At 43.8% G+C, this 21,570-nt stretch overlaps 2 protein-coding genes across 7 annotated transcripts; both read left to right on the forward strand.

Moving 5' to 3' along the window:
• The first annotated feature begins 1,440 nt into the window (after positions 1 to 1,440).
• gtpbp4 (GTP binding protein 4) lies at positions 1,441 to 7,624 on the forward strand. The gene is made up of 17 exons (XM_068571450.1): positions 1,441 to 1,542; positions 2,649 to 2,819; positions 2,915 to 3,018; positions 3,346 to 3,482; positions 3,744 to 3,844; positions 3,947 to 4,039; positions 4,383 to 4,574; positions 4,696 to 4,761; positions 4,882 to 4,971; positions 5,064 to 5,174; positions 5,506 to 5,583; positions 5,705 to 5,756; positions 5,840 to 5,940; positions 6,137 to 6,334; positions 6,507 to 6,572; positions 6,949 to 7,092; positions 7,463 to 7,624. The coding sequence occupies exons 1-17, from the start codon at positions 1,495 to 1,497 to the stop codon at positions 7,613 to 7,615; spliced, it is 1,905 nt and encodes a 634-aa protein (XP_068427551.1). The 5' UTR covers positions 1,441 to 1,494; the 3' UTR covers positions 7,616 to 7,624.
• A 986-nt stretch (positions 7,625 to 8,610) lies between these two features.
• On the forward strand, positions 8,611 to 18,636 carry LOC137780810 (WD repeat-containing protein 37). Of its 6 annotated transcripts, none has more exons than XM_068569122.1 (15): positions 8,611 to 8,712; positions 8,808 to 8,926; positions 10,003 to 10,174; positions 11,030 to 11,126; positions 11,474 to 11,569; positions 12,016 to 12,080; positions 15,350 to 15,485; positions 16,239 to 16,310; positions 16,452 to 16,496; positions 16,754 to 16,830; positions 16,935 to 17,172; positions 17,482 to 17,623; positions 17,857 to 17,991; positions 18,182 to 18,296; positions 18,432 to 18,636. In XM_068569122.1, exons 1-15 carry the CDS (start codon positions 8,647 to 8,649, stop codon positions 18,561 to 18,563), a joined length of 1,707 nt encoding a protein of 568 aa, XP_068425223.1. In that variant the 5' UTR covers positions 8,611 to 8,646; the 3' UTR covers positions 18,564 to 18,636. The 6 variants fall into 6 exon arrangements, with proteins under 6 accessions (XP_068425223.1, XP_068425238.1, XP_068425206.1 ...); XM_068569105.1 differs by having other exon boundaries at positions 8,613 to 8,712; positions 11,474 to 11,635; positions 16,938 to 17,172; XM_068569097.1 differs by having other exon boundaries at positions 8,614 to 8,712; positions 11,474 to 11,635.
• The last annotated feature ends 2,934 nt before the right edge of the window (positions 18,637 to 21,570 follow it).

Raw genomic sequence — 21,570 nt, forward strand, 5'->3', positions numbered from 1 at the left:
TTTGATTCCGTATCAAAATATGCATACAAATCCCAACACCCTCAGTCACACAAGTCGTCATCACCACCACATGCAGATTGTTGGTCATCAACATAAACGTCTTTCATCATATGCAGCAGATACAGATATATTTAAGACATGAGAGAGCTCAATAAACAAACCATTGTATACTTAAATAATTATAAGACTCTCAATGTGAAACATCCAACTCCTTAAAACTTGATAAAGGACCCTCTGTGCTGTCCTTCTAACAGAGAAAACATAACGAAGAGCCCTCTACGATACCCTTTCAATGGAGAAAACGAGATGCTACAACATGTTCTGCGCTCTGGTTCCCCACTGGATGCAGCTGGTACCCTTTTCATTTGTTTCCGCCCCTGTATTTTGAAGTCATTTTTATTTTTCGACAGAACATTTTTCCCAGACCATATGAATACTAAATAAAATTTCACAACTAATAGTTGTCAATTAAAATAGTTGTAAATTGTTGTCACTTCTTTATTTAATATATTGATTCTTTGTTCTTTACGCCTGTCTTAATTTGTAAAGTTTCTAAAAGTGTCTAAAGTTGCATGCCATAAATTTAAGTGAAGAAAAAAAAGTGTAATAATAATGAAGTAAACGTGCCACGTGAAATACAATACTCAAATAAAGTATAAGTACCTCAAACGTGTGCTTAAATTAAGATTATTTCTGCGGAGTGAGACGTCTGTATTTTTATTCTCTCTGGTGCAGCAGTGAACCCGGAGCTGTCGCACAGAGCTCGAGCTCCCGCCCCCTCCTTGACGCTCTCAGCAGACCGTTTTGATTGCTCGAGACGGGCAGTGGGCACACGCGGATCCACTCGTGATCGGCTGGAGTGGGCGGGGCCTACCCACACAGGCGGCGGCTGATTGGTTATTTATCGATCGCCGAGAATCACAACAAATATGGAGTGAAGTCGTTTCCGGGTTAGAGTCTGTACTTTTTCTTACTGTCAACAAAAACCCTGTAACAACTCAAAACAACAATTATTCGCTTCCAATGAGTATAATGTACTACAGCCTGAAATATATATTATTCATCTGCGCCATCGAGCGTCATTGTTAATCTCATAAAAACACATTAATGCGCCATACTGTCCCAAATAGTCACAAGAGCACAACATTATGGATTAATCCGCCGTTGAAAATAGTCCCCAACAAATGCGCTATTTCCTCTCGTTTGACCATTTGTTTTGCAAACAATTAAAATTATTAACCTCTTTTCAGTGCATTGTGACGAAGTACCTTTGCTCGAGTACTATTTAGAGGTACTTGTAGCCTACTTTACTTTTTTAATTATTTTTTTTTTACAGATTTTATTTATTTATCCTCCCTTGTTATTCATGTCTCTGGCCGCCAGGGGGCGACGTGCAGAAGAGCTTCGGTGTTTTTCAGCGTCTCTTCCGGTTCTAACGGAACGAGGTGCGTTCCTTTCCCCGTGACGTCTACGGACCACAACGTGTCCGACAAGATGGCACTGTACAATTTCAAGAAGATTATGGTGGTTCCCACCGCAAAGGTACGTTTTATTCTTCGTCTTTTGGCAGTTTGAGCGCTCGTTATTCCGCCGGTTCTGATATTTGGGCTCTGAGAGAAGAATACGCGAAGTTATGAAACAAACATGGTGGGGCTCCGCTGTGCGAGGAAAACACGTGCTGAGCTGCTGTGGAGAGGCAATCCAGTGAAGGCAGCACGTCAGAAATTCAGCTAACGTTCTCCAATAAATTGAATGCCGAATTGACAAGAGGACGTGGAGTTTTCTTGGACACAACATCAAACGCTATTAGAAGGTGTTTGTTTTTATCGACAGGCGATTGTATATTAAACTGACATATTTGTTAACGCATTTTGGCCAGACTCGCTAAAAAAACTGCTTCCATACGATTCTTCTTATAGGAAATGTAGGAAAACGGGCTACAGCAACAGACCGGGTCTGTCCTTTTTAAATACGGTGTCGCTATTGGGGATTGGACTTACCAAAGTTAGTCTCACTAGGGAAAATAAAGTTATGGTTTGTATTAATTGTATGCCGAAGTGACTAGAGGACGTGTACAATGTGTAGACATATCATACAAAACGTTATTATATGTGTCTGCTTTTGACTAGAAGCGGTTATATATTAAACGGACGGATTTGTGAATGAAGTTTGGCTGAATTATGTGGGGGTAAACTGCTTGCATAAGGTTTTGCTTGATGGAAATATTGTAAAACCTGTTATATAAATATAGTGTCGCTACTGTAAGAGTTATACTCATTAAGTTAGGCTTTTGCATTTTAAAATAGTCACAATTTGTATTAATTGTATGCCGAATTGAGAAGAGGACGTGTACAATGTGTTGACAATATAAAACTTTCTTATAAAGTGTCTGCTTTTAATTGACAGGCGATTATATAATAAACAGACAGATTTGTTAATGAAGTTTGGCGGTACAGGAAAACAGCTATTCCAGTGTGTGATCTAATGTTTATTAATATGAAAAGTACATTTAGCAATGACTTAAAACACTATCAGATAATATGGCAGAAGAGGTTCAAGTGTATGTGTAAATATATGTATGAATGTCTTGTTTATCTGCTTCCTGGTGAAGTGACTCATGTAAACTAACAACCTGTCTCTCTCTGCAGGACTTCATCGACATCACTTTATCCAAAACACAGAGGAAGACGCCCACCGTGGTGCACAAGCACTACCAGATCCACCGCATCCGACACTTTTACATGCGGAAGGTGAAGTTCACCCAGCAGAGCTGCCACGACCGCCTCGCGCAGATCCTCACCGACTTCCCCATGCTCGCCGTACGTCACGCCGCCTCCACGCCGCCGCAGCTCGTGTCCACGCTCGAGGTCATCGCTTTGTGGAGTTTGACGAGGTGTTGTTTTCCTCCCCGCAGGACATCCACCCGTTCTACGCCGATCTGATGAATGTGTTGTACGACAAGGACCACTACAAGCTGGCCCTGGGGCAGATCAACATCGCCAAGAACTTGATCGACAAGTAAGTTAAAATGTATATATTGATATATATTTATGTTATTGCTCTACTTGGAAGAAACACAAATGGTAAAATCTGGCAGGAAAGAGTTTTTTGTGATTTCTTTGTGGAAGTCCTTCCTTCCTGCTGCCGTCAGGCTGCTTAACAAGCTGAGCTCTCGGTGGACAACAACACACTTAATATCACTTTAATTAGGTTCAACTGGTGCAATATGAATACATTTAAATATCTTTTCATACTTTTTATTCCGTCTCTGTGTTAAATATTGTTTTTGTATTCTTTACTGTTTTTATTACTGTTTATTGTTATTTACTATTGTTTTCTCTTCAGCGTTGCCAAAGACTACGTGCGTCTGATGAAGTACGGAGATTCTCTGTACCGCTGCAAACAGCTGAAGAGAGCCGCTCTGGGTCGCATGTGCACCATCCTGAAGCGGCAGAAGTCCAGTCTGGAGTACCTGGAACAAGGTAACCGAGAGATTACCACTGTTTGTTGGCTTTAAATGTCACAGAAGAGCCAGGCCTGACAGGAACAGACTGCTGCAGTAAAATGAGTGGTTTTCTAGAGGGACCCTGGTGCTCAAAGACAGTTCAGTCCACAAGGGGGGCAAATGAAAGCTCTTCTTGGTTGCTTTAATTGCAGTTTTCAGGTAGTTTTTGTCAGAAAGCTGAGCAGTTTTGCTCCTCCTGGTGTTGTTGCTGTTAACCCGCGTCGTCCTCCTCCAACAGTGCGTCAGCATCTGTCCCGTCTGCCGAGCATCGACCCCAACACCAGGACCCTGCTGCTGTGCGGGTACCCCAACGTGGGCAAGTCCAGTTTCATCAACAAGGTAAACGTCTCTCTATCATCATAATAATAATAATAATAATATGACTCGGTGGCATCATTGTGGAGGCTGGCGTTAACGTGCTGTACGTGGACTTCCTGTCAGGTGACCAGAGCGGACGTTGATGTCCAGCCGTACGCGTTCACCACCAAGTCTCTGTTCGTGGGTCACATGGACTACAGATACCTGCGCTGGCAGGTGAAAACACACTCGCTTCTTTTGTCCTTAAGAAATAATACATATATATATATATATATATATATATATATATATATATATATATATATATATATATATATATATATATATATATACACACTTTTTTTTTTTTACAAAAAATAACAAAATATATATATTACTAATATAGAAAAATATATTAGTAATATTTTTTTTTCTTTATATAAATGTATATTTAATTGCGTGAATTGCGTTGCTAATTATTTTTTAGATTTTTTTGAGTATTTCCATTTCTTTTATTCAATTTTTATGGAAAAACACGTCCTTTGTGTTGCTAAAACATCCATACTGTGTGCTTGTGCAGGTGGTGGACACGCCCGGCATCCTGGACCACCCTCTGGAGGACAGGAACACCATCGAGATGCAGGCCATCACGGCTCTGGCTCACCTGCGGGCGGCCGTCCTCTACGTCATGGACGTGTCGGAGCAGTGCGGCCACAACCTGACGGAGCAGCTGGAGCTCTTCAACAGCATCCGCCCGCTGTTCGCCAACAAGGTCCCACTTCCTCCCCTTGTTAGCATGTTAGCATCCTGCTAAACCTGCAGGATGCTTTCGCCTGACAGCGTGATGCTAATAGATGCTAACAGACGTAACTCGTGTGTCTCGCTCCCTGCAGCCGCTCATCATCGTCGCCAACAAATGTGACGTGAAGAAGATCATCGAGCTGCCGGAGGAGGACCAGGTGGGACTTCTTCTTCTTCTTCTTCTTCTTCTTCTTCTTCTTCTTCTTCTTCTTCTTCTTCTTAACAAACCAAAGTATTACCTAAAGTGCTAAAGTCTTTGCAAATTGTTTTGCCTTCAGAAAATCTTTGCAGATCTCACCACCGAGGGGATCATTGTGATCGAGACCAGCACCCTGACCGAGGAGGGAGTCATGGAAGTGAAGACTGAGGTGAGCTCCAGGGTGTTGTGTTGTCGCTCATGGTTGCATGATGGTTGCTTGTGTTGCTCATGGTTGCTTGTGTTGTTGCTTGTGTTCTTCAGGCCTGTGACCGGCTCCTCGCTCATCGCGTGGACACCAAGATGAAGGGCAAGAAGGTCCACGACGTCCTCAACCGGCTGCACCTGGCCATGCCCGCCAAGAGGGACGAGAAGGTAGACACTCGGAGCTAACGGCTAGATAACGGAGCTAACGGCTAGATAACGGAGCTAACGGCTAGATAACGGAGCTAACGGCGAGATAACGAAGCTAACGGCTAAATTAACGCAGTCCGTTAAAGTATCTTGTGGAACTAGATCCAAGATGCAGTTATGATCTGTTTAACTCGATGAGAAGGTTTTAAAATAAAATATAATTTATTTCATAATCATTTGAATTGTGAGGTTTTTTTTTAATAATGATGATGACAAAGTGTTTTTGTCCTGATCTCTGTTCACTCTCTGTGTTGATTAGTAGGCAGGTGGTTATATTGTTGTTGTGTTGCAGGCGAGGCCTCCGTTCATCCCAGATGGAGCTCTGAACCGCAGGAAGACGATGGAGGTGGACGCGCCCAAACGCAAAACCGTACGTTTGTTTCCGTCGGTTCTCTGTGATCAACGAGGACTTCTTTTAAATGAATAATAACAATCTGACGCACCGAACATCTCTGTGTGTTTACTAAAACACTCCATCGTTCCTCTCACAGGAGAGGGATCTGGAGATGGAGCTGGGAGACGACTACACCCTGGACCTGCAGAGTGAGTCCTTCACTCCTTTAGACGTTGAAGCGTTCGTTCACAGTGAGAAGACGCTGATGTCCTTTTGTTCATTCATGACACAGAATACTGGGATCTGATGAACGACGACGAGAAGAACGACCGGATCCCCGAGGTGTGGGAGGGCCACAACATCGCCGACTACATCGACCCCGAGATCATGAAGGTGAGCTTCTGGTGAAGGAATGACAAGAATAGACAAATGTCAGCCACTGGAGCCAGAGACCGGTAAACTGGGTCATCATTAGAACATCCAAACATCACAGTTTGGTTATTTCACTGATTTGATCCTGAGGATAATGTGGTTAAATAAAGATAGAAGATCTGTCCTCTGAGCGTCATCTCCACTTCCTGTCTCACAGAAACTGGAGCTGCTGGAGAAGGAGGAGGAGCTGAAGGAGCGAGCCGGGGAGTACGACTCTGACGAGGAGAGCGAGGACGAGGAGATGCAGGAGATCCGCGTCCTGGCCAAGCAGATCAAGGACAAGAAGCAGCTCATGGTCGTCATGTCCAAAGACAAGGACGTGCACAGACCCCGCATGCCCAGGACCGCCACCAAGGTGAGGACCGACGACACGATCTATCAGTACTACACAACAATATGATATACAATAAGATGTATCGATACCACGAAGACAAATTACTGAGCAACAGAAATAATGAATGTTCCTGTGACTCCTTCAGTCGTGAAGGAACGCGTTGGCTGAAGTCTCCTCTGTCTTTGTGTCTCAGGTTGAGAGGAAGCGTCTGGAAAAGGAGATGAGCGGCCTCGGGTTGGACATGGAGGACAAGGACGATGTAAGTTCTGTTCAGACCTGAACCCACGGGACACTGTGACTGTAACACGAGGCCTGGAACACACTTTATTCTAAAAACACACAAAGAAACTGAGATTACATAATGTTAGATGTTTAAATGGTTAATTAGGACTCAGAGGTTTAAAGTGTGTTCATTGTCGAGAGTGAACGGGAGTCAAACAAAAGTCAAACTGAAAGCTTGGAAGCATCGTCTCTTCAAACACAACAGAAAATACATTTCCCACTTCCCTGTTTGTCACTGGAAATGATCTCTAGAAATGTCCCGCTTCCTGATCACATGTGAAAGTCCGCCAGAGTTTTAGAAAGTGTAGAAATCAGTCCTCTTGATTAACCTCCTCTTCCTCTTCCTCTTCCAGAGCCACTACGCTGAAAACGCCCGGCGCTCCAGAAGCGTCACCAAGAAGCGAAAGCGTGAAGTTTCGGTGCCGCCGACGTCCAAAACGCGCAGCCAGAGCGCGTCCCGTCCACCGAGGGACAAGTCCGGCCTCCGAGACACAACGGTACGAGACTCTGACCTCACGCTCTGCTTCACACAGTGTCTGCTCATGGACATATGGTTTAAAGTTATGGAAATGAGGTTAAAAGTTATGGAAATTTGGGTAAAAATCATGTAAATCCACTGATCACAATGTGAACCTGTTGATACTAAAACTAGTTAATTCATAACCAGTAAAAACATGTTTATATATTTTGGTTTATTTCCTCTTGTTGTGATCCTGAGATATAAATATTAGGATACATTTGTCCTATTTATGTTCTGCATGTTGAAAGTACAACATGTTTCCACACAGTAATACATAAATAAATAAATCCTCCGGGTCTGGAGGCTGACGTTGAAGTGAACTCATTTTGTGTTGTTGTTTTCCTCAGATGATGAAGAAGGCGAAGAAGATGATGAAGCACTCTCAGAAGGACATGAACCGGCAGGGCAAGAAGGGCGAGGCGGACCGGCACGTGTTCGACCTCAAACCCAAACACCTCTTCGCCGGGAAGAGGACGTCCGGCACCAACGACTACAGATAGAAACACACACACACAAAGAAACACACACACAAACGAACACACACACACATTGTTCTCTGGACCGCTGAGACCGGGACGCTCTGTCTGGAGGAGAAGCTCGGTGTCCACGTCTTCATCCTCTACGTTTACCAGCAGTGAAAGAAAGAAAGAGGAAGATGAAATCCACTTCCTGGAAGTGAGGAAACTGGTCAACTGTAAAGCTGAAGAAAATCCAGCCGACCCATTTAAAAGATTATTCATAATAATAAATGTATTTTTATTTGTTGGCTCTCAAATGTTTTGCTTACAAGAGTAAAAACTGTGAAGAACTTCCAGTAAATGTAAAAGCATAATGTCATAAACCGGCTGAATGACGTCTTGTTTCTGCACCTGGAGAAAAACATGTCGAATATTGTTCAGTTTGTAAACTGATTTATAGAATATTTCACATGTTTTTCTCCATTTTTCGTGGCAGTAAAGTTGGCTCAGTAAAGATGGGTTTACTTTGGATTAAGTGATGATGATGATGATACTTTCTTTGCAGGTGTCTCTTTTTGAGAAATATCCATAAACAAGGGGCTTAATAAAAATCCACCTGAACTAAACTGCAGTCTGTCAGGTTGTTTTTCTGCAAATTCTTCTGAATAATGTGCTTTTATCATGAAAAAGTGGTTAACTGTAGAAAATCATACATATATTAAATGCACTATTGTTGTTCCTATTTAAAACATTTTTAACCACATTGAACTCTATTGAGACTTTTGACAATTTAAGCGTTTTTCTTGGTTTATTGAACAACCCAAGCGTAATAAAATATGTGTTAACATGCAGTAAACCATTTCAACGTCAGCTCTTTGATTCGGCATGAGTTATTTAGTATTTCATCTCCACAATAACAACAGAAGTACACAACAATAAACGACAGCTGCGAGCTGAACGTGCGACAGTTGGCTCATCTTAAAATCACCATAGTTCCTAATTTAAAGTACTTTTGTTAGTTTTTAAATATGAACACACCACAACATGCCATTTGTATATTAAAACCCGATTAAATGAATTGTTTCAAGTGCTGGCGTGTGGTAACGCCCAAGAAAACACAAAAAAAGCCCCGTTCCGAGGTGAGTCTGGTCTACGGTCGTCTCTTATTGTGAAAACCCGCTAGCCGGAAATTGGCTTCGTTATCTGGTTCTCCTTCTCGTCGCGGGCTCGTCAGCTGTTGTCTCCGGACTGTTCAACCAAAACAACCCGCCGCTCCTCGCTCTGTCTCCGGGGAGGTCATGCTGGAGGAGAAGGCCACAGCCCGGAACTAGCGCGTGTTCTGCGGGCTTTCAGGTGCGTGTCTCCCGCGGCGCGGCGGCCCGGCGGCCCGGCGGCGTGCTCCGCTCCCGCGGCTCCGTGGAGCTAACGGCTCGCGCTGCTGCTTTATCCGCGTTTATGAGCACATGCACGGCGACGTTATGCCTGTGTGTGTGTGTGTGTGTGTGTGTGTGTGTGTGTGTGTGTGTGTGTGTGTGTGTGTGTGTGTGTGTGTGTGTGTGTGTGTGTGTGTCTGCAGCCAGGTGTGTGTTATAACAAAGATCTCAGCTTGTTGTCTTTGTTGCAGGTTTCTTTAAATTCATTATTGACCTGCAGCTAGCTGAGGGACATAGCTATATATATATATATATATATATATATATATATATATATATATATATATATATATATATATATATATATACACACATTTGATCTTTTTCTAAATCAAAATATTCAAGGACTCAAAACGTGGACCATAATATGGTCAGAACTCAGCGGATTACGTCTTTAATTGTAACTAATTTAAATTATGAATAATGATAAACAAGTAGCTGCTAAAAAACATGAAGTTACATTTCTCCACGATTTTTTCTGAATTAATTAAATTGTAAATAATCAAAGTGAGACAATCCTGAAGCATCTTCTGCTTCCACACATTGAAATGTATCTTCAAACATTTTGTTTTTTTTAAATGACATGATTCACTATTTCATAACTTCTTGATTCTGAATATTAGTCTTCTTTGTCAATAAACTGAATGTTATTTTTTAAAATTTTTGGACACAACATGAAAAACATTTTACAGACAAAACAATATATATTTATTAAATTAACAAATAAACAAGCTAATAGTCCAAACAGGCTTCATGACCAACCTATAACTGGTCTTTTTGGTCATATTTCTGTCATTTTCTATGTCATATTTCATAAGTTTCAGCTTCCTGCAGCAGGAAGAAAAGCTTCTGTTGTCTCTGCACTCTCCTCTGTTTCCGGGCCAGTAATCCCTCACGCTCGCCTTGAAGGCTTCAGGCGCTGTCTTTGTGTGTGTTCCCGCTGAGTGGGATGATCATGTCCTCCCCCTCTGTGGTCGTGTGCTCTCGTCCCTTCAGACCGGGGTGCGTCGGGTCGGGTTCTGGAGGCGGGATGCCGGTGGAGAGCGGCAGCAGCGCCGCCGCCCGCCAGGCTAAGCAGAAGAGGAAGTCCCACAGCCTCTCCATCCGCAGGACCAACAGCACGGAGCAGGAGCGCTCCGGCCTGCAGAGAGACATGCTGGAGGGACAGGTGAGCGCTTAGAGTCAGCAGCTTCCACGACCTGTCCGTCACCTTGAGCCCGCCCCCTCCTGCTGCTGCCGCTGCCGGCGTCAGCACTCGCGCCGTAAGCCAATCAGGCGTCCACATGCCGAGGCAGGAGGACTCAGAACGGGCTCAGGTGGATCAGAAGGATCTGTAGGGGGAGGGGAGGGGGGAGGAGTTTCACTCTGGCCCGCTACTTAGGAAGTGAATAACGCCGGGGATTCTGGGTAAATACAGCGACCGAGAGTTCATTATCTGTAACTATAAAACCCCCTGAGGTTTATGATGCCATGAAGGCTTCTTCTTCTTCTTCTTCTTCTTCTTCTTCTTCTTCTTCTTCTGATGTTCAAAAGAAGTTCCTCCTTTTGTTAGTTGTTGAAAGAAAGTGGGTAATAATTGCCCAGCCGGCATTAAACTGATAAAATAATAGAAGAACAGATGAACGGTCCTGCAGCCCAGTAACGACTCTTCCTCTGGTCCGCTCGTAACCACCTCTTGTTTCTCCACGCGGTCCCTCCCAGTCCTCTGAGAACCTGGAGGCCCTGAGCAGGATGGAGGTGAGTCCTCAGGTGTAGCCGCCAGATAGCCGGCAGGTAGCCGTCCTAGCGTGTAGTCAGCGTTCCCCTGCTGTGACTCCATGTGTTCTTTCCCCTTTACACCAACATGCTGGTTTCCATCAGGAACGAAGGTTTGAGAGTAAAGACTCGTGTCCAGTTTCAAACTTATCCGCCCTGTGACCAAAGATCTCACAGTTCTCTCGTGCATATATATATAAAATATATATGGTTGCTGGTTGCTGGTTGCTGGTTGCTGGACGCTGGACGCTCTCTCGTCTCCCTGCAGGACTCCAAGCTGCCGCCGTCTCTCAGGAGCAACCTGCTGGACCTCTTCAGTCAGATCGAGAGGGAGTTTGAGAACCTGCACATAGAAAACCTGGAACGTGAGTCCACGCAGTACACCCAGTACACCCAGTACACGCAGTACATCTCTCTGGAGTTTTAAAATGGTTATTTCCAGGCCTGGAAAAGTCCTTGAAAAACATAGAATCCCTAAAGTGCCGTGCAGTGAGGTCATAAGTCATGTACAGGGTCAGAGTGTCTGGCCCTGCCTCAGTGAGCCCACATGAGCCTGCTTGCTGGGTCTTGAGGAGCCGCCGGGTCCTTTCAGGGACACAGCGGTGCGTTTGTTTGTTCTCGACCCCTTTCATCGGCGGCACAAAGCTCCCTCTCTTCGCGGCGAGTGACCTCGCTGCGTGAGCCTCGGCGCTGACGCCTCTCTGCCTCTCAGTGCGCAGAGAGATGGAGACGCTGAACGAGCGGCTGGCTGCAGACGGACAGACGTACGAGGGAGGAGACCTCGCTAAGGGAGCGCTGAAGACCAAAGGTGAGGCCGAGCACCAGGTGAGGCCGAGCAAAGGTGAGGCCGAGCACCAGGTGAGGCCGAGCAAAAGTGAGGCCGAGCACCAGGTGTACAGTTTCTGTTTTATTATGAAATTATGAACTTATATTTATATATATATATATTTATATATATATATATATATATATATATATATATATATATATAGCATATTATTATATACAATTTATAATATGTGTATTATAATAATTATAATTATATTTATACATAATATTATATACTAGATGTGTATGTATATATATATATTACATACTATATGCATATTATTATATTTATATATATATATATATACATTGATGTATTATATTCTAATACTAAAATATATATCGTATATATATATAATTATATTTTATAATAATATAATAATTATATATAGTATATTTATACCTTGTATATTTCTTGTTCCTCAGCGAGTCACAGCACGAGTCAGCTGTCACAAAAACTGAAGACGACCTACAAGGCTTCCACGAGCAAGGTAACAACAACAACAACAACAACAACAACAATAACACTGTTCATGTTGTCTTAAACCTGGATACTTGTAATCCATTGTTGTAGAAGTGTGTGTGTGTGTGTGTTTGTGTGTGTCTGTGTGTGTTAGATTAGCCTGTAAGGAGAGACTGTAAACTGGCTTCTGGTGGTCACATGACTCAGTGTCACATGACTCAGTGTCACATGACTCCTGGATGTTAAAGAGAAGAACTGCTGTGTGTGTCTTCCACTTTTTTTTTCTTCTTCTTCCACTTTTTTTTGTGTGTTTTTTTTTTTTTTTTTTGTCGCTCGTAGCCGCGTTCAAACTCGTGCCACGCCCGAGTGGGCGGAGCCCGCAACTTCAGCGTAACCAGTTGGGAGTTGTGGGGCGGAGACTCATGGGTAACGTGTTGCTTTCTGCCCCCTCCTCCCCCTCCTACCCCCACAATCCCCTGTTCAAACCCCACCCCCCTGTCGGCCGATATGCATGTCCAGCCCGGCCGGGGGTTCGATGCCCCCTCCCCAAAGGACTTGGCCCTTCAAATGTAGGAGTCTGAGCTTTTCTGTCAGTTTGTGAGATGAAACTCGACCTCATGATCTCACTAACGGCCTCAGTTGGTTTTCATTGAGCTTCATGTAACTACACAGTGACACTTTAACATCTTTAACACCTTTCACTTCATTTTGTTTTGCGATGCTTCACCTTCTCTTCAGCCTTCCATTCCCTGTTGCCTTTTATCACTTTATTTGTTATGTAGCATGAATGCATCAGTGTTACATTTATCCTGGATTCACAATCATTATCAGTCCAGAAATTACAAACCACATCGTCAGCTTTCATGTTTCACATCTGCATCATCTGACAGAACAAATCATGTTCCGTTGCATATGAATAAACCAAAACAAAAAAGGAGAATCTGCCACGCTGCTGGCTAACAACCAGAAGCCGCTGCTGGCTAACAACTGGCAGCCGCTGCTTGCTAACAACCAGAAGCCGCTGCTGGCTAACAACCAGAAGCCGCTGCTTGCTAACAACCAGAAGCCGCTGCTGGCTAACAACCAGAAGCCGCTGCTTGCTAACAACCACCAGCCGCTGCTTGCTAACAACTGGCAGCCGCTGCTTGCTAACAACTGGCAGCCGCTGCTTGCTATCAACCAGAAGCCGCTGCTTGCTAACAACTGGCAGCCGCTGCTTGCTAACAACTGGCAGCCGCTGCTTGCTAACAACCAGAAGCCGCTGCTTGCTAACAACCAGAAGCCGCTGCTTGCTAACAACCACCAGCCGCTGCTTGCTAACAACCAGAAGCCGCTGCTTGCTAACAACTGGCAGCCGCTGCTTGCTAACAACCACCAGCCGCTGCTTGCTAACAACCACCAGCCGCTGCTTGCTAACAACCACCAGCCGCTGCTTGCTAACAACCGGCAGCCGCTGGTTCTCACCACGCTTAACGGTATTTTTCATCATCACATTCCTTCTGATCTTAATATCTTGTTCACCCGATAGAGAGCTCGGGGTGATCTATATTTCAGATGATTGACGCTCTTCCTGTCGCTCTCCTGCTTCCTTCCAGTTGGGACTTATGTAGTGGTCTGTTTCCAAAAAGAACCGAGAGTCCGGTTTGCATCATCCCCATCTTTAACGTAAACACCCTCGACCAGAACCTCGATACGACTGATAATAATTACTGATCATATTGACTGTCTCGCCTTAACAGTGTTTTTTAAATTATATTTTGCCCTGTTTTTCTTCACCTTTCCAGAGTTATCTTTCTGTTTTGCATTTACAGTAATCCTGGAATGATAAATGCAGCATACAGTACTGATGCGTAACGTGTCCGCATTTGTGTTGGTACCAGATCTGGGTCATGGGTGGCGACTCCACCGAGCATGTTTTAACAAAACAAGCTCAAAACAAATGCTGTAAAAGATTTGTTTTGTTTTTGTTTGGCTGAGACGTTGAACCCAGGACTGATATGAACAACACTGTTGTGGACTGAAGCTTCTTAGCACTGGCATACTACTGCTGAGCAAGCTCCTCAGTTCTGCTGACCCGCTTCCTGCTGCCTGCATCGGACCGCGGTTCCTACACAGCTCTGAAGCCTCGGGGAGATTAAAGAGGATCATTTCCAGATCTTAAAGGGGACATATCAGAAGCAGCAGAGCATCTTTAATTTGCTTTAATCACAAACTGCATATGAAACGTCACCCATCGCTTTGTGGACCGAGGCGAAGTAGAGGCGCTGTATACGTCTCTGGTGGCGACTTGTCAATCACCTTGTAGCCCCGCCCCTAAAGCGTCCCCTTATTATGGTCTCAGGAGTCGCCCCCAGGTGGTCAGGAGAGAGAATGCAGCTTTGACACATATAGCATAGACTTCTATACAACCAGAGGAGTCGCCCCCAGGTGGTCAGGAGAGAGAATGCAGCTTTGACACATATAGCATAGACTTCTATACAACCAGAGGAGTCGACCCCTGGTGGTCAGGAGAGAGAATGCAGCTTTAACACATGAAGCATAGACTTCTATACAACCAGAGGAGTCGGCCCCTGGTGGTCAGGAGAGAGAATGCAGCTTTAACACATGCAGCTTAGACTTCTATACAACCAGAGGAGTCGCCCCCTGGTGGTCAGGAGAGAGAATGCAGCTTGAACACATGCAGCATAGACTTCTATACAACCAGAGGAGTCGCCCCCTGGTGGTCAGGAGAGAGAATGCAGCTTGAACACATGCAGCATAGACTTCTATACAACCAGAGGAGTCGCCCCCTGGTGGTCAGGAGAGAGAATGCAGCTCTAACACATGAAGCATAGACTTCTATACAACCCGAGGAGTCGCCTCCTGGTGGTCAGGAGAGAGAATGCAGCTTGAACACATGAAGCATAGACTTCTATACAACCAGAGGAGTCGCCCCCTGGTGGTCAGGAGAGAGAATGCAGCTTGAACACATGCAGCATAGACTTCTATACAACCCGAGGAGTCGCCCCCTGGTGGTCAGGAGAGAGAATGCAGCTTGAACACATGCAGCATTGGCAGCTTTGCTAAAGCGGTTTCATGATATGTCCCTTTTTTTGTGTGAAATGAGGAAGAATTGTGGGAAAATGTTAGAACATTCCTATTCATTTAATTAGACCAGAAGGTACACATGGCATACCAATGTTTCCTTAAATTCCTGACCCAACAAACGGTCGCAGCAGTGAAGAGGTGTGTAGGAACCCGGTTCTGTTTTCTGAGCCGTGGCTCCGTGTTAACGCCGTGTTTGCTTCTCGCTGTCAGATCGTGTCCAGTTTCAAAGCCACCACGTCCAGAGCCGTGTGCCAGCTGGTCCGCGAGTACGTCGGCCACAGAGACGGCATCTGGGACCTCGGCGTCTGCCGGACTCAGCCGGTGGTGCTCGGCACTGCGTCCGCAGGTCCTTCCTGTTCTGTTCTTCCCCCGATCGGTCGCGAACAACTTCACTTTACTTTTTTCAACATATTGGCTTTTCTTGACGTACTATGACTTTTTCTAAATTTGTCCGAAATGTTTTGCTTTTGATATACTATTTATACTAAATACTTGTTTTTTTGACATACTGTGAGTTTTTTTACTTTTACTTTTTTCGACATAGTTTGAATTTTTTCAAACTTTTTTCAACATATTGACTTTTCTTTACTTTTTTTGACATGCTATGACTTTTTAAAATGGTTTGGCCCAAATATTTTTCTTTTTAAATACTATTTATTTTACTTTTGATATACAATTTATACTACGTACTATGACTTTGTAAACACTTTTTCTTACTTTTTTCGACGAACTACGAGTTTTTTGTACATTTTTCAAAATAGTTTTGCTATGACTTTTCTTTTTCTTGACATACTATGACTTTTAAAATTTTTGTCTGAAATTTATACTTATTTATACTTTTCAAAATACATTTTTTTTACTTTTGATATACTATTTATACTACATTTCTTCCGTTTTTTGACGTATTGACTTTTTATTTTAATTTTTTCGACATACTAGGAGTTTTTAGTACTTTTTTCAAATCTCTTTGCTATGACTTTGTTTTTACTTATTTTTTGACATGCTATGACTTTTTTAGATTTTTTTTTACTATTATTTTTTAAATCCTTTTTTCCCACGTACTATAGCACCTGTTTGAACTCTTCCCTCCCGTCCTCAGATCACTGTGCGATGCTGTGGAGCATCGAGACGGGGAAGTGCCTCCTCAAGTACGTCGGCCACCAGGGGTCAGGTGAGCAAAGAGACCTCCGTTCATGAGCAGAGACAGAGAAATGAAGTTGTTGTGGTTTTATATGTTAAGCGTATTTATGAGGGAATCTACTCTAAAGAAACGTTTGAAGTCTTAAGAAGCGAATGTTTTGTGTCTCCACAGTCAACTCCATCAAGTTCCACCCGACTGAACAGATGGCTCTGACGGGTAACGTCCTGCAGACCCTCGTGAATCTGAATATAATCTACATAATCTGAATATAATATGACTTGTTTTTTACACCGATACTCGTTGCCGATCATTGATGATCCGTACATTTTGTTTTGTTATGACAGGCTCTTTTCTCATGTTTATTTTGTGTATAAAAACACACAAATCCAATGATGAGGAAATCATGAATTGTTATTTTATCTATTTAAAAAAAATAAATGTTTCTGCTTCATCTTCATCTTCGTCTTCTTCAGCCTCGGGAGACCAGACGGCTCACATCTGGAGATACATGGTGCAGCTGCCGACTCCTCAGCCGGTGGCTGATGTTAGCGTAAGCTCGTTAGCTAGCTAGCTAGTTAGCTGTCTGTCTGTCTCCAGATTGACTTCCTGTTTGAACTCTTTTCTTATCGGTCCTTGTGTTTTTGTCTACGGCAGCAGACGCCCTGCGAGGACGACGTGGACTTCTCGGACAAGGACGAGGCCGACGGCGACGCCGAGGGTCCGAACGACTGCCCCTCCGTCCGCGTGGCCGCCACCACCCTGCGCAGCCACCAGGGGGTGGTGATCGCCGCCGACTGGCTGGTGGGCGGCAAGCAGGTGGTCACCGCCTCCTGGGACCGAGCCGCCAACCTGTACGACGTGGAGACCTCGGAGCTGGTCCACTCGCTCACCGGTACGACTTAAAGGAACAGTACGACTTAAAGGAACAGTACGACTTAAAGGGACAGTACGACTTAAAGGCACAGTACGACTTAAAGGAACAGTACGACTTAAAGGGACAGTACGACTTAAAGGCACAGTACGACTTAAAGGCACAGTATGACTTAAAGGAACAGTACGATTTAAAGAAACGGTACACTGACGCCGGGCTCAATAAATATGTTTATTTTAGAGCTGAATAACGCCTCAAAATATATTGACCCAGAGCTTTAATTGTGTGTGTGTGTGTGTGTGTGTGTGTGTGTGTGTGTGTGTGTTCCAGGCCATGACCAGGAGCTGACCCACTGCTGCACACACCCCACCCAGCGTCTGGTGGTCACCTCGTCCAGAGACACCACCTTCAGACTCTGGGACTTCAGAGACCCGTCCATCCACTCTGTCAACGTGTTCCAGGGACACACCGAGTCAGTCACACACACACACACACACACTTATATATGTTTTATTTCTGCCACAAGGGGGCGATGAGACGCTTGTTGTCACAGCTACACTTATATTAAATGTTTAGGGTCGACGAGTAATAAATGAGGAAGACTGTCATCAACAAAGCGTCGTAATGATCGGCTGTTACAGTCCTTGTTGTTGTTGTTGTTGTTGTCCTCTCGTCTAAACAAACCGCCTCCCTCATGCTGCGCAGCACGGTGACGTCGGCCGTGTTCACGGTGGGCGACAACGTGGTGTCAGGGAGCGACGACCGGACCGTCAAAGTGTGGGACCTGAAGAACATGAGGTCGCCCATCGCCACCATCCGCACCGACTCCGCCGTCAACAGGTCCACACACACACACACACACACACACACACACACACACACACATTTTATTTAATATGAAACATAATTACATGTGTCAGTAGCCGTCGCGTCGCAGCAAAAGAGATTTCCTTCTTCTCTTGTTTGAAATAGTTTTGGTCATAAATCCCGTTGTTGTTCTTGTCGTTGTTGTTGTTGTTGTCGTGTTCAGGATCAGCGTGTCGGTGACCCAGAAGATCATCGCTCTTCCTCACGACAATCGGCAGGTCCGGCTGTTCGACATGGCCGGCGTGCGGTTGGCTCGACTCCCACGAAGCAACCGACAGGTGAGGAGGGGGGAAAGGGGAGGGGCCTCCGGTTGGCCCCGCCCCCTTCACAGCTTCCATACGCACACCTGCCCGTCCAGCGTGACTCTGAAACGAGACACCGGCGTCTGATAATGTCTCTCGGTTGCGGTTCAGGGTCACCGGCGGATGGTGTGCTGCTCCGCCTGGTGTGAAGACAACGCCGCCTGCAACCTGTTCACCTGCGGCTTCGACCGGCAGGCCATCGGCTGGAACATCAACATCCCCGCGCTGCTGCAGGAGAAATGACCGCCGCCGCCGGGCCGGTGCTCCTCCACCGCGACGCTTGAGTCGGTTGCTTCTGTAAAGCCTCGAGCCGGCCGCTTGTGTGTCACCTTCCTGCCGGTTTTATTGTTAGAGGCCGATGTTTAAATGTGTAGACGTAGAGCGGCTCAGTGCTCCATCAGGAAAGGGTTAAATCTGTAGTCCACACCTGTTAAAATGGTTGTATGGCGGGGCTGGGCGGCGAGACATACTACCATTAGTATAATATATATATATTTATATGTATATGTATGACTATATATATATATATATATATATATATAATCTAATGTTATTCATGGTGTTGGTTTAGTTTGAAGAACTAAATTGACTCTTTTCCATCAACTAAAACCATTTTTTAGGAGCTCTGGCTGTGATTTGACCAGAAGGTTTAAAAGAAGTTTCATAATAAAAACAAAAAGGCGGCGGATGGAAAGAGAGATGCGTCTTGCTACTAAAAGTAGTGAAAGTACGACAGCAGAGTTCTCTTTCATCATCTCGTGAAATCTGATTTCATTCAACCCGACAACCAAATTCAACAGATGTTTCCAAGCCGCTCGGCCTCGCTGTCGGACCAAAACGTGACATGATTGTAGAAGAAGAAGAAGAAGAAGAAGAAGAAGAAGAAGAAGAAGAAGAAGAAGAAGAAAGGTTTGTTCTTTATCTCCTCCGGTGTTCCACGCTGTTGTTCCCTCACTTCTGTTCTGGTTCTTTGAAGCGAGTGAGTTCTCCTGAGAGGATGTGATGATGTCATGAGAGGCGTTCGCTGTCAGCTGCTTTGCTTTCCCACTGCCACTAAATCTGTGTGTGTGTGTGTGTGTGTGTGTTCACGTTACAGCTGCCTTTTCAACCCAGTGAAGTGTGTCTCAGTACAATTAAACACTCTAAGACTTATCATATCTGTTGAAGTAAATATTGTGTAAAAAAACAGCAGCGTTTACATTTAAGATGAAATAAATGTCCCAATAACAAACTAAAGTGAAGCGTAAAGTGTTAAGCTCCTCCTACTTTAAAACCACAACATTTGTATTGTGTAAACTGTAAAATATAAAGAAATGAGCGTGTTAGTGTATTTCAGCTGCAGCAGTTGTTTTTTATTAGGCTTTATAAGTTGTTTACGTGACCTTGCATTTCATTTATTTTTTATTTATATTTCTCATTCAGATTCCAGATTGTTATTTTTTTGTAATTTTAGACCAGAGATGGCAAATTAAAAATTAGCCTCGTAAATGTCAGCTGCAGACTAAACTTCCATAAAAACTATTTTTTGTTGTATTCTGCATTGTTTATTTGTGAGTAGTAGTTATTTATAGCTCATATTCCTCATAGCTGCAGATTTGTGAGCAAAAATATTTTAAAAAAAAATATGAATCCGTTCTGCAGAATCGTCGTCTCTGGTTTAACCGACAAAACATTTGGTGTGGAGGGAATGTAACAGGATGTTGGGTCTCTGGTTCACACTGTTTTATAACCGTCTGTAACGCTGTTGAAATGTTCTCGCCCGACATCCGCCTGCGAGCCGCCGCGTGGAGCTGCTGCTCTGTGTTCACGCCGTTGTGTGGTCAACGTGGTTCCACGTAGAAGGAAAAACAAATGCGACCTGTTGGTCGACTCGACGGCAGTTTTGTGGGTGTAAACTGTGTAATAATGAACCAAAATAAACCAGTTTGTGCTGTTTGAACGTTTCCTAGTTATTAAGTGTGTTTTTGTGTTTGTGGTTAATAGCGGAAAACCTGGAAAAGTCATGGAGTTTAGAAATGGTTATTGCCAGAAAAAAAGTCTCCAAAGTGGAGTAAAAGTCCTGTGAAAGTGTTATATTCATGTGTTCATGACGTTCATTCAGTTATAAATAATGAATCTGCTTTTAAAAGAAAGAGGCTCAAAATATCAGCAGCATACATACAGGCATCTATATAAATGTTTATTCTCTTAATCAAACTATTGTCTCTCATTCATTTGAGTCATTTAAGGTTTACTGTATGCTTTGAATCCTCATTGTTAGTTTAAATACTACATTTTATCACTTTGTACTGGTTACACACACATTTCACACAATGTTTGCTCATGGACATTTGGTTTAAAGTCATGAAATTTGGTTTAAAGTCATGGAAATGTGGTGAAGTCATGAAATATTCATGACAATCCACTGGTCACAATGCGTATGAACCTGTTAACTTTGTGCATCTCACATCTTATTAATGATAAAGTATTAATGTGGACGATATGAAGCGCTCTGGAAGTGAAAAGTTTCACATGTTTAATTTGATACAAATGCAAGAACGAACACAAATAAGACTTTTATTTCTGGTAATATAAAACATTCATGACCAATATAGACGACAGCCATCCTAATATATAATATATAAAAGTTGATAAAGCATTCAACACCAGCTGTTTTCTTTACCTCCGAAAACTTTCTGTAATTTAACCCAAAGTACACGATACACTACACGGATGTTTGTTCTGAACCAAGAAATGCATCAATGCTTCAAAGAGATAAAGTAATACATCTTAAAGACAAATTAACGAGGAAAAGCTTAAATTATAATGACAACATTTCTCTCTTCAGTAAAACCTGGACTCTGCATCTTGTAATGCACACAGTCTGCCTGTAGGGGGCGTCGTGCCTCCACTGCTGAGTCTCATGCTGAGTCTCAACACTGATCAAGGAGCATGAAAACCTACAGAATTAAACAGGTGAGACATATTCATCAAATATACATTATGCAACAACAAAACACACATCTCCTAAAACAAAACACAACACAAATATAAATTAAATTAAAATGTTGCAGGTGCATTGTGGGAACTCACATGCACACAAAGCTAGTCCCCTCAAGGTAAACCAATATATGTAGAGTATTGGTTTGAGTTATTAATGTAGTGGTTATGGTTTGGATAAGCAAAAGAAAAGTTGTGTGTGTGTGTGTGTCATTCTGTATTTAGGTGTTTGTGGGGACCGCAGGTTGGAACGTGAGGTCAGCGGGAGCTT

This window comes from Clinocottus analis, unplaced genomic scaffold (assembly GCF_023055335.1).
Source record: "Clinocottus analis isolate CAN_PGR_092001 unplaced genomic scaffold, fCliAna1.0.p SCAF_11, whole genome shotgun sequence".
NCBI classification, from domain to species: domain Eukaryota; kingdom Metazoa; phylum Chordata; class Actinopteri; order Perciformes; family Cottidae; genus Clinocottus; species Clinocottus analis.

What these genes read in the sequence shown, in the direction of transcription:
- gtpbp4 (XM_068571450.1), top strand. Translation starts at nt 1,495, where the DNA reads ATGGCACTGTACAATTTCAAGAAGATTATGGTGGTTCCCACCGCAAAG. An exon ending in GCCAAGAACTTGATCGACAA is followed by an intron (nt 3,019 to 3,345) that starts GTAAGTTAAAAT and finishes TTTTCTCTTCAG; the next exon opens with CGTTGCCAAAGACTACGTGC. An exon ending in CCGCCAAGAGGGACGAGAAG is followed by an intron (nt 5,175 to 5,505) that starts GTAGACACTCGG and finishes GTTGTGTTGCAG; the next exon opens with GCGAGGCCTCCGTTCATCCC.
- LOC137780810 (XM_068569097.1), top strand. Translation starts at nt 8,647, where the DNA reads ATGAATTGTTTCAAGTGCTGGCGTGTGGTAACGCCCAAGAAAACACAA. An exon ending in GAGACATGCTGGAGGGACAG is followed by an intron (nt 10,175 to 11,029) that starts GTGAGCGCTTAG and finishes GTCTCCCTGCAG; the next exon opens with GACTCCAAGCTGCCGCCGTC. An exon ending in GTGTTCCAGGGACACACCGA is followed by an intron (nt 17,624 to 17,856) that starts GTCAGTCACACA and finishes CATGCTGCGCAG; the next exon opens with CACGGTGACGTCGGCCGTGT.